The following is a 12,783-nucleotide window of genomic DNA, read 5'->3' as shown; positions in this document are numbered from 1 at the left end:
GGTGAGAAGTTTCCTTTCTTATATTGTTCCTCTGCCCAGTACTTAAGGTATTGCCAAGGTTTCTAAAAGGTTTCAGACAAGTTCTTTACTTGAAGAAGTTGCCACTGCAACTGAGGTGAGCAATGAAGAATTTAATGGATAAATACTTGTATTCAGAGAGCTTAACACCAGGCTTAATCTGCCCTGATGAAAAATGTGCTGCATTTTTTTTATAATACCACATACTGGTGTTCTAAGCAAAAAATTCCACATGTATTGTTCAGATTTATTTTTCCAATCAGTCTTTTGTTATAAGAAATCTTATGCTTGCAATTATTACACCAGTCATGTTTAAACTACGAACTGAATACCACCTTCTTTGAATGTGGTTGCACAGAATGAGGTTTGCTGCCATGAAAGTCACAACTTTCAGCTATGCATTGCTTTGTGAAGTCATGGTCAATGTGCCTACTAAAGCATTTCCTTTCACCTGTGTCATTATGTGGTGATAATTTTCATATAAAACATGTGTATACATAATTAGATGGTGCTGTTTAGGCACCTTTGGTCTCAGTGTAGTTAATAAGGCCCATATAAATACCTCTTAAAGAAATATGCTAGTGACAAAAATTATTGGACCAGGACTAAAAGTACATAAAGACTTGCTAAATTGCAAAATGTGGTAAATTAAAAACACACTAACTAACAAAACCCCCACAAAACCTTTAAATTGGAGAAAAGCACAATGTAGTTAATCATGAGATAGGACCACATGAGATAAAGGATGAGCTGGACGTAAGGTTAATAGTTTACTTGATTTTAAATAGGTTTCAGCTGACAGAACTGTTTTATGAGATTTTTTTTCTTCCCTTTGTGTATCAACTCATAAAGTAGGAAAAAAAATTCATTATCACTAACATTTAATTAGTAATATAGAAAACATGTATAGAAGTACCTTTAAAACTAGTTTAACATAGTTCAGTTTGAATGCAGAAAAAAAGACATACCACATTTTCTCATTGTATGAAGTATTAATGAAGCATTCTAGCACAAGTTTATCTTCTTTTTACCCACGTAGTGAAAATTACAATTTTCTTTTTCTGCCTATCAAATATTCAAAGCAAGTGATTTGTCTTTTTTCATGAAAACACTAAGACCATCATCATGGAGTATAATTTAAAGATTTTGGGGGTTTGTCGTTTTTTGCTTTTTAATAAGACATTTATCATGTTGCACATAGCATTTCTGTAGATACACTGATAACAGTTCACTGACTAACAACAAGTGGTTCCGCTGCTTCTGGTTTATGTGCAGCCACTGTTGTTCTGCAGAATGGAGGAAAAAACAGTTGAATGACTTTGATTTTAAGAAATAGTCATTTTAAAGTAGAGTCTGATTGTATTATTTGGAAATATTATGATATTTTCAAAAAAGGACATACAGATTCAAACTGAAAATATGCACCTTGATGCAGAGGTATGTTCTGGGGATGTTTGAAATGCATCATTGTAGTGATTCTTAGGAGAAAACTACACAGATTCAGAATACAACTTACTATTGTTGCAACTTACTGAAGTCACATAGTTAAACAAAATTTGTATCAGTGAGTTTCCATAATTTGCTTTTAAATGTGACTACTTTATGGTTAAGTAGTTCTATTAAACCATTTACAGATATGATTTCCAAGCTGGATTTTTAGCAAAGAATATTTGTTTGATGAATTTCCAGTATGCGGGAGAGACTCTTTCTCCTTTTCTGTGTCTAATTCCCACTTTTATACCTATTTGTTTCTCTCCTACTATTCCATAGGCAATATCACTTACACCAACAGTGCTGAATGATCCTCATCGCTGGTTAGCAGAAACAAAGGTAATAGTCAAACCTCCTGAAATTTTACTGAATAAGCTAATATCCAACTTTTATAATCACTCAGTTGAAAGTATGTTTGAAAAGGCATTTAAAGAGGAAAAGGAAAAATACAAAAGCATTCCTTTGGCAATAATTCTGATATTCCCAGACTGTTATTTCAACTGATGGAATAATTTTCCAATATTTTACTATCAACAAGAATAGCTGTCTATAGCAAAACAAATAGCAGTGCTGTTTTTACAAACTATGCATTGAAGTAACTACACTGATAGCCTTTAGATCTGGTTCAATTATTTTCAGACAAGAAAAACATGAGAACGTAGTCAGCAGGTCAAGTTTCTTTTACAGGGTTATAACAAGGCAAGAAATTATTTTAAGTAAAGCTGTTATTTATTAAATCTAATGGATATTTGGTTGGATTCTTGGAAAATGAACCATTTTCCTTCCTGCTTTGTTTGAAGCTTTTGAATCCTATAATGTGCGTACATACGTGCTTAAAAACTTCTTCAAAGTGATGACTGGTAACTTACAACCCTTGCCTTTCATTTTACAGCTTTCCTCCTGCTGCAATGTGTTTATTACACATAAACACATCTCTTATTCAATATCTTTTAAAACGAGTAAGTTTCTCATGATCAAAGTAGATCACAAGAAACTGTAGAAGACATGCCTTTTTTTTTTTTTTTTCCCTTCATGTAAGAAGGTCAAAGCCACAGGAGAATTGACTTAAGGAAAAATTGCACCTATATGCATCTAAGATAATTTAAGTTTATTGGTGATGTATGGTCTATGTAAGACTTGTAGACCAAGAAAGACTGCCACTATAGATAGCAGAGATAAGATTGGAATCAAAGGAGAAATGTTGTGCAGGAAGTATTTTCTCCATTTAAGAAAGTGACATTGACATATTATTAAAAAGACTTTTCAAAGAGCACCTAATAATCATTTGCATATATTTCTCACCTAAGTTTCTTTAGCTGCTAGAGGGAAGTCTAGAATGAATGACTGCTTAGAATCCCCCCCTGCCCTTTTTTTTCTTTTGTTTTAAATTGGCAGTGTGAAAGTATTCTATTTTACCACTTCTATATTTACTATATTGACCATGACCTATCTTATCTATGAGCTCTCTTTTCTTTTTCCTCTGCATGAACTTTAAATATTAACTTTTGCTGACCAGAAAGGATTGATGTCATCTTTTAGAATGGATAAATGCTTTAAATTCCATCAACACAGAACAGAGAAAGGTATTCTGAAAGGAAGGAGTATCTCTTGGTGTCTATGTATACACTAATTCAATGCAAATTTCCATGCCTACCCTAGCAAACTCATGCTCCTGATTTAAAAAAAAAAAGCAAAAAAGCAAAAAAAAAGCAAAAAAATCTGTGTATTCCTTCTACACATACAATTATCAGCCAGAATACAACTGTCTTTTGAGACTCTTTGAAGGTCAACACATGTCCTCTTAATATATCTGAATGTCCCCTTTTATTATTATTATTATTCAGTACTAGGTACAAATGAGTAATCTGTGACTCCAAAGATAATTTGATCAGTTAACATTTATGTCGTCTTATTTTCATTAGCATTTTTTACTTTTATTGTCCCATTTTTTTCAATGTAGACTAAGCTTCAGTGGCTGTGTGAGGAGGTAAAGGAGCGAGAAAGTAAGGAAAAAAAGCTGCGATGCTACTTACTGCAGAGCCGAGAACAGCTCAAGCACTTTACACAGATAAAGGAGGCTGAACATCAATCTCTCTTTAAACAGATAAAAAAGCAAGAAAAACTTTTAGAAGAAGTTCACAGAGAAAAAAGAGGTATGTTGCTGATTCCATTTTTGTTAATAAAAGGGAGAAAGAATTTTAAAATTCTACTGATTCTAATTCCCATGGCACATTCAGATGTATTTTATCAACCAGTTATTACAGACTCTAATTTGCTAACATGCTAGTGCTAACCAAGAAAACAGTTGGGTCTTTTGTTTATCCTTGCTGACAAAAAAGGCAAATGTAATCAACTATGTTTCAACCCAGTACAGTGGCTGAATAACACATGAGTTTGCAACATGGGCAGTGGATATAGAAGTTGTTTTTCAACTGTACCATCTGAGACATTCCATGACCCAGGCAAAGAGGAATTATACAGGAGTCTGAGGCAGCATTGGTAATGCTGCTTTTATCTGTCAAAAAGAAAGAGCACAAAGCAGTCTCAAGTCCTGTGTAGTTACTCCCTTTTGCTTAAATTGTACGTACAAAGAACTTCGGCAAATTTTCTTTCTTCTGTATTGCAAAATGAAGTAAGATAAGCTTTGGTTCTAATTAAAATGAACGACATTATATATGGAATACAACATAAGCATAGTTTTCTCTCTCTCTTGGCATGTAATTCTTACTCTGGAGTATTGTGTGCCAGGCTTGGTGCTAGCATCCATACCATCCATGCTTGTCATGAAGGGGAAATACTAATCAGATTTTACTGAGTGGTATAAGTGTTCTGGTAGGGATGGACCTCACTGTCCCCAACCAAGAGCCATTTATTAGTCTCAGTTCAGGTACTCATAGTTCTGTATTTTATAGTTTCTTGAAGATTGACTTTGTGCAGAATGCTTCTAGGAGTAGAGAAACATGCTTTCATCATGAGCTTATTATTTTGGAGTCCCAGGAAGACAGGAAGATCTCAGTCTTCCGATGTTCTGCTTTTCATCTGTGTTCAAGCCCATATATGGTGTTGCTTGCAGCTTAACTAAACATGTTATTTCAATGAAGAGTATTTTTATAGTAAACCCAAAGCATTATAGCAAACTTGGAACATAAACAATTTACAGTGCATCTTTATTTTTATCCTTAAAACCAGATTTTTTTTCTGCTGTCAGAAATCAACACTTTGGTTGTTACAAACAATGTGAGAGTGAATCCTTGTTAAATCCAAACTCAGGTGAAATGTAAAATTTTGAAGTGTAGGCTTGGTCTTGGTCAGGAAGAATCTATACATGTTGATTTGAGTCACTAGCTCTTATAGTCGGTTCATAATTTATTTGTGAAGTTTTATCTTCAAAGGTGTATCTTATTTACTGTCATTACTGCTTTTGGAAGGCAACTCTGCATCTTTACCTTTGTGATGTTTCTTCCTTTAATTTTCAAGAGGGCATTTTTATTAAGTGCTTAGAAAAATACTTAGAAATTGTGCACTGTATACTGACCCATACATGACAGATCTGAGCAAAACCATAATTAACAGTTACCAATGCATGCCTTTGATGTGGTCTCCCACAACATTCTATTCTCAAAATTGGACAGATATGGATTTGATGGATGGACTATTTGGTGGATGAAGAATTGGCTGGATGGTCGCATGTAGTGGTCAATGGCTCAATGTCCGGATGGAGATCAGTGATGAGTGGTGTCCCTCAGGGGCCCGTACTGGGACCAGTACTGTATAATATCTTCATCAATGACATAGACAGTGGGATCGAGTGTACCCTCTCAAATTTGCAGACCCCACCAAGCTGAGTGGTGCTGTTGACATACCTGAGGGATGGGATGCCATCCAGAGGGACCTGGACAAGCTCAAGAAGTGGGCCCATGTGAAGTTCATGAGGTTCAAAGAGGCCAAGCGCAAGGTCCTGCACATGGGTCAGGGCAACTCCCAGTATCAATACAGGCTGGGGTTGAAGGGATTGAGAGCAGCCCTGCAGAGAAGGACTTGGGGGTACTGGTGTATGAAAAGCTGGACATGAGTCAGCAACACACGCTCACAGCCCAGAAAGCCAACCATATCCTGGGCTGCATCAAAAGAAACGTGGCAGGTCAAGAGATGTGATTCTCCTCCTCTACTCCACTCTGGTGAGAACCCCCCTGGAGTACTGCATCCAGCTCTGGAGCCCTCAGCACAGGAAGGACATGGACCTGTTGGAGCAGGTCCAGAGGAGGGCCACAAAAATGATCAGAGGGATGGAACACCTGTCCTATGAGGACAGGCTGGGAGAGTTGGGATTGTTTAGCCTGGAGAAGAGAAGGCTCTGGGGAGGCCTTATTGTGGCCTGTCAATACTTAAAGGGGGCTTATAAGAAAGATGGGGACAGACTTTTTAGTAGAGCCTGTTGTGATAGGACAAGGGTAATGGTTTTAAACTAAAAGTGGATAGATTCAGACTAGATACAAGGAAGAAATTTTTTACAATGAGGGTGGTGAAGCATTGGAACAAGTTTCCCAGAGAGGTGGTAGATGCCCGATCCTTAGAAACATTCAAGGTCAGGTTGAACAGGGCTCTGAGCAGCCTGATCTAGTTGAAGATGTCCCTGCTTATTGCGGGGGAGTTGGACTAGATGACCTTTAAAAGTTCCTTCCAACTCAAAACATTCTATGATTCTGTGATATTCCCATAATAGTAATAATTGGTGATAACTTTCTGTCCCCAGGTATCATTGCCTAAAAGCATAATGGTAGAATAAAAAGCATAATATAGCTAATTTTGAGAATTCTGTATCCACAGGAACTGGAGACAGAAGTTTGTATATGAGAAGAGAGGAGGGAGGAAATGTCGTATGAGGTTAGTTCTTGGCGCTAAGGCTTAACATTATCTCAAGACCTGCACTGAATATTTTGAGAATATTACTTCTCCAGTGCATGCACATGTGTGTACGCTTGCTCACATTCTCCCTCTAAGGTACTGTCCCAGCAGAAGAGCAAGTTTCTGAACGCATCAGGAAAATGTGGATACAGGTAGAGCTAGAAGGAATGTGATCAAAGGAAAAAGAGATGAAGTCAATGCATGAAAATGGTCACTGAGAAAACAGGCTGATTGACACAGGGACCAGGGATCAGAATTTCCATATTGAAATAGATTCTGTGGTTCCACCTCTTTCATATAAAAAAACTAAGCCTGAAAAAATGGAAGGCTACCTGGTGAGGAGATAGTATTTTGACATCTATAAAAGGCTGATGCTAACTTGACCTATGGAGGAGAATAAAGTACTTCTACTGAAAGTTTGCATGTAGGTAAACCTTGAGAACTATTAACTTGCCTTATGGGTTGATACAGTCTATAAATAGGGCTGACTTGTCATCTGGTTTGCATTGTTTTATGTAAAATGTTAGACTACTATTTGCATACCTCATTGTCTCATGGTATGCTATTTCATTGTATTCTATTACTTCAGTTTCTGAAGGAAGGTGTCACCTCTCAGGTTTTCTTCTGTTTTCTTTAAAAATTTTGTTCTGGCCTTTCTTAAGGACTCAGTACTGATAATGATGGGCTGTTTTTTTGTCAGAATAAGTACTCTCTTTAATCATTTTGTTATGTAGTCATTTTGTATTTAGATGTAGACTCAGATTAGATGAGAGTAATCTTTTAAGTAAGTGTAGTTATAGCTTCTGGTAGCTGACTTTATTATTATTGAAAATGTTTTGTGAAATATTGTAAGAAAAAAAAACAATAGCAAAACAACAACAGCAATAACAAATAAAAGCATTCTTGTAAATATTTTTTAAATCAATGCAGGTTATCTGCTTTACAAGAATAGTAAGATCCTGTCAAGATTTTCTTCCTCCACTTACAAAGAGTGTTGAAAGAGAACATGTTTTGATCTTTCAAGCTTGAATGTTTCTATTGTTACCCTTCATTTGTTTAAAATGATAGTGCCAAGACCCTGATATAATATTAGTGGTGGTTTAGTGTTCTTATATTTGAATAATTATCTGCTAAGATGATCTCCCTGAGGCCTTATTTGCCTTTTTTAATTTAGGTGCATAGGAAATAAAGCAAACCTTATTTAGATTTTAATTCTATTGTACCTAATTTGGTTTTGGCTTTGTGGAAAAATTCACAGCCTGCATTTAAATTTCAAGCTATAGGCAAAGTTATCATGGGAAATTATTAAACTGAAAAGAGTGGTAAAAAGTAATGCTCTTCACTGAGCACAAAAAATAGTATGTAATCTCATACCTTCTATTTATAAGGGCCATTCCTTTGTTCCCTACAAATATGCTCAGTTCCATTTGTTACTTGACATATTACAATTTCTGTAATTCTAAGTAAATTATGTTCTCTTCTGTCTACTTCTCGAGGCAGATGCTGGTTAAAAGTAGGTAAGAATAAGGAAATAACAGTTATTTGGTTGTTACGTTTTTCTATGTAAGACAAAACAGTAAATATGCTTTAAAATTCCACTAAATACAGGATGAGATGTAGGACTTGCAAAAAGATGATGGGATGCTGACAGTGCAGGCCAGTGTTAGGTTAAAGGCCTGGGGTCAGGATACATGCACACGCTGAGGATCCAGAGCCATGTAGGTATGAAGACAGCAGCAGATGAAGATAGGTAACTTTGCTATTGGTGGATTTTCCCAAAACATCCTCCTTGCTGTCTTTGCTTAAAAGTATTCATAAAAGATTAATTTATTTTTTAAATTTTTTAAAATTTCTGATTAAACAATTAATGGTAATGGAGTTTACTGTTTTATAGGGAAATAGGCAGTCAGGAGTGTTCGTAGGTAACTATCAAGCACCTTATTCGCTCTTTACACTCCACCTTTTCTTAATGAGATATAATTTGAAACTTGGTCATGTAAAGTGGTGAGGTTTTGGTGGAGGTTTTTTTGGTGGGGTGGGGTTTTTTTTTCTGCTTGTTTTTTTTTGGACACTGCCAAAACAGATCACACTAAAACAGTGTTGGAGGGAAGCAGTTACTTCCATTTACAAAGCCAATTTTGATTATGTACACAGTTAAGAATAGTATTCATGTGTGCAAATTTATGATTCACTGCATCACATTCTAATTTGATTAGATCTGATAGTCCACAGGTTTTGTGGATACAGATGAAGTTATGATTTGGCCCAGTACCAGTGTATTTATTTAGCTTTAGCTGCTGTGGTGTCACAGGCCTTCCAGCGATAGGTCCTTTACTCTTAATAGTATTCAAGACTTTAGAATGAACATGTATTGAACAAATTATTAGAGACAGGGCAATAAAATACAACTGAGATTTACCACAGGTAATCCGAGACCAACTTCCTGGTATTTCATTCATTTGATAAGATAGCTAGTAGTTACCAAATAACTGATAGATGTAACAGAAGACATAGTATGGCTGTTGTCTGTATAGCATTCAACATGGGACTATGTAGGAAATGACTAATGTAAACATGATTAAATAAAAGAACTATAAATTAGAGTAAGGGATGTGCTACCCTGAGTGACAAAGGGGTAGTTATTGAAAGGGATAGTTAGTACTGTTTCATAGATGTTGGTCTGTAGGCTCACTTTTCTTCATGAGGGAGCTTAGTGTGAAGAGTAGGAATATGATAGTAAAACTTGGAGCCTTAGAAAATTTGGTGGCTTTGTTGGTACTCAGATGAAGTGGAATAGCCTTAGGATCATTTAATTTAACTTACCTGATGGCAAGGAAGGAAATTTTATGTATTAACTTATTTTTACCACTTTTTATACCACTTTCGATTTTGAAGCCAGGATCAGAAATTCATAATAATGTTCACAAACATTGAACAAAGTTTTGAGATCTTTTTATTAATGCACTAAGAAATAGGCAGGTTGACTTGGTATTCAATACCATTTTCTTGTGCCACTGAATTAAATGACAGTGCCTGTGACAGTGTGTGCAAGAATAATGGACTTACAACCTACATGTGAATTTAATTGGTTTGTTTCACAGTCCTGTCAACAGATTGTTCTTTTTAATTTGAAAACTATGGTCTTCATTACACCAAATCAGCTATTTTCTGTAAGTTGGTAGAAAGTAGAGGAATAATAGAATGCATGTCTGTTAATGGGAATTCTGAGTACTATTATTCATGAAGTGATACATTTAAATGTTTATAAAGGGTTTTTTATTTAAAAAAAAAAAGTTGCAAGACAAAATATGGCTATTAACCTTTCTTGGACAAATACTCTTACATACTGAGTGAAAAGCCCAGGTTTAATTGTGATGCAGCTAGTAGAATGTAAACATGTAAATAGTTTCATGTATAAATTACTTGGACATGAAAATTGGAAAAGCTACTTTCCCAAAGGAAAAAAGAAAACATGGCTAATATCATAAAAAATGTGTTAAGCCAAAAGCAGAAAGCAATGTATCAAAATGATAGAAGATTTAAATGAAGAAGATAGACTGGTGGTTGGCTTTTGTTACTTAAACATAAAAAATGGAAGAAGTACTTACAGAATACTAAGACATTCAGTAATGAAATTATGGGCAAAACCCAGGTGCAATAATAAAGCAAGTGAAGGCAGAATGGATTTACTCTATTTGATAAAAAGACCCTTGATTCTTTTTTTATTTTTAACACCAAAGTATACTTGAAAGTATTGCTTAATAAAATGGATTTTCAGTCAAATTTGGTGCTAAAGGATTAGAATATTTTCTGCTACAATTAGAATGATGCAGATTTTAGATGGAACATTTTATCAGAAAGACTGATTCTGTGAATATCTATGAATGTGGTTGACTGTCCCCACCAACACAAACCACTTGTCTGAGTACTTAAAATACTCTAAAAATACTCCATTAATTTAAGTTTGCATAAATCAGAAATTATAAAAACAAGACACAGAAATTGTATTCTTAAATTAATTTGTTGATTTCCCTTCAACGGACCTGATATTATAGTTTATTCATGGTTTTTGGAGGGAAAGAATAAAAATAGAGATTTATGGTGTATATACCTTAAGTAGGTAGGATCAATATTTAAACTGCTTTGTTGACAAACATGTTTCAGGAAGTTATATAAGCTTAAATAGGTCTACTAAAACTCTTAATTGTGTAGTTTTTTGTCTTTTCCCTTCTTCACCAAAGCATTTGTAAATATCTAGGATATTGTAGGCTTTTGGATCCTAGTTATGAATTTCTGCACAAGTGTTAACATTATCACAGTCCTACCTGTGGTGGTAAACTGGCTGTCTTTGCAAATAAGCTATCATAAAGATTCACAAATGAGAGAATAGTAAATGAAGGAAAATACAATAATGTAGTATAGAGTTTCAGGATTGTTTACAGAACAGCAGAAATTTCATAGTTCTCTGGTGATGTGATAAGATTGGCTACAGTTGTCTTCCCTTCTTGATAAGTGTGCCATCCTGGAAAGTGGAGAAATTCAGAAGTCTAGCAATATTTATAAATACCTAAGAAGTGAAGAGGATGTGAATTCTGATTTGCACTTTGGATACAGTTCACTGCTTAACAAGTTATTTATCTAGAAGGCCACCCCACAGGATATTTCAGTAAGTGACAACTTAAAAATTTCTTAGATTTCTCCTCTTCAAGTGATTTGGTCTCATAATCAAACTGATTTCAATAGCATTGCACTAAGTATTCAATATTTTCACAAAGTGGACAAAGGTCTGAGGAAATAAAAGGTATAAATTCCAGTTTCTTAACTAAGTTTCATTTGCATTCTGGAATCACTGAGCATGCAGACATGTTCTTACAGATCTGTTTCAAAATTACTTCAGATCACAAGGATTTTATTATTGTTAGAGAGAAATGTTTGAAGGTAGGAAAAATACCATCTTCCTGAATTGCACCCAAGACCTGGCCCAAATTTCTTTCGTTTATCCAATTTTATATGGTCTAGCCAGATTGGGTACTCTGAAAAGCTTATCATACAAATCAGTGAAAGTCGGTATTTGATCCTGGGATCACCCATTGGTCTTACAGACATGATTTGCTTTACTTGCTGGTTGATTTAGTCAAAAGAAAGTATCAGATCTGTCTCTTCATCAAGAGTAGAAGCTTGAGAGCATCTCTTAAGTGTCAAGAGAACATAGCCAAGATGCTTGCTACAATTTTTTTTTTTTTTCCCCACAAGGAAAAAGTTTCCATTCATACCCAAACCCCTTAAATTTTTTACCATGTCCACTCACTCTAAATTTTGTAATCAAACTGTGTCTATTTTGTAATCAAACTGTGTCTCATGCATAAATAGTAGTAATTTATTCTCTCTTTGGTGTATGTCTGAATTCTTAATTTCTGATCACAAATGTTTTTAGCATTTTATTTTGCCAGCCTTAGCTCAGAAGGATAGATTCAACTGCTTGGGAGCTATTATCTTTGAACATATCCTGTTTATTTCAAAAATATATATTAATTAAGTGAACAGCATTGACTGTTGAGCTCAGGCCCTGACCTTATTTACTTATGCATGTTCCTTTCTTGGTCTTTCCATCTCTCTATTTGTGAGATTTCAATAGCTTTGGCCATATTTGTCGGTATGCCAGAGTATTTATAATCTTGAATTTACTTCTGAAGACAGCTAATCCTGTATATATAGAGTGCAGTTAGAGTAGCTGATCAAAAGAAAAAGCAACATTAAGCTGTAGCAATCTTTTCTGGTTTGTTTGTTATTGCTTAAATCCCTGTAAAATATTACAGTTTTGTAATTTTGTTATAATTTTTTTAATTGAAGGTGTTAAGAGTATGTGGGTTTAGGTAACATATTAAATGCTTTAATACTTACCTTCTATATAAAAGTATATATTTTTCAGTTACATTAAGGCTCACTTATACTCTGGGAATGAGTACAGAGAGGAAACTTAGTATAAATAGATTCTGGAACACAGCTCTTCCAAGAAAATCTTTCTTAGAATATATTGAAATGTACAGACGCTAGGCATGGTGTGGTATAGCAGTGAGACACGAACTGCACAGTTCTTTTGTTTCAAGGTAATATATTGCTACTTCAGAGAAAACATGGGTAGTCAACAAAGAAACGTTGTTTAGCAAAATAAGACCTGATGTATTTGGCAAGGCTACATCTGTTCTTTTTTTTTTTATAAAGCCATGTTAGTGAGGTTATAGTGATGTAAGAAGAGCAGGTGCATTGCTCTGGTATACAGACCTTACACTGATTTAATTTGTCTCAAAGATATAATATTCTGCAAACACTGTTTTACATAAAGTCCCAGGTGATGCAAGACATATCCTG

At 35.0% G+C, this 12,783-nt stretch overlaps 1 protein-coding gene across 1 annotated transcript in view; it reads left to right on the top strand.

The window, feature by feature from the left end:
• Nucleotides 1-12,783, top strand: part of CEP128 (centrosomal protein 128kDa) — a 141,359-nt gene that overhangs the window by 70,319 nt on the left and 58,257 nt on the right. Inside the window, exons 17-18 of the mRNA XM_010583791.1 lie at nt 1,789-1,848; nt 3,470-3,662. Coding sequence (XP_010582093.1) covers nt 1,789-1,848; nt 3,470-3,662 — 253 coding nt within the window. The remainder of the gene's footprint in view (nt 1-1,788; nt 1,849-3,469; nt 3,663-12,783) is intronic.

This window comes from Haliaeetus leucocephalus, unplaced genomic scaffold, assembly GCF_000737465.1.
Source record: "Haliaeetus leucocephalus isolate CR32 unplaced genomic scaffold, Haliaeetus_leucocephalus-4.0 Scaffold932, whole genome shotgun sequence".
Lineage (NCBI taxonomy): Eukaryota > Metazoa > Chordata > Aves > Accipitriformes > Accipitridae > Haliaeetus > Haliaeetus leucocephalus.
Note: the sequence above shows the minus strand (reverse complement) of the source record. Positions and strands in the feature narration are given on the sequence as shown.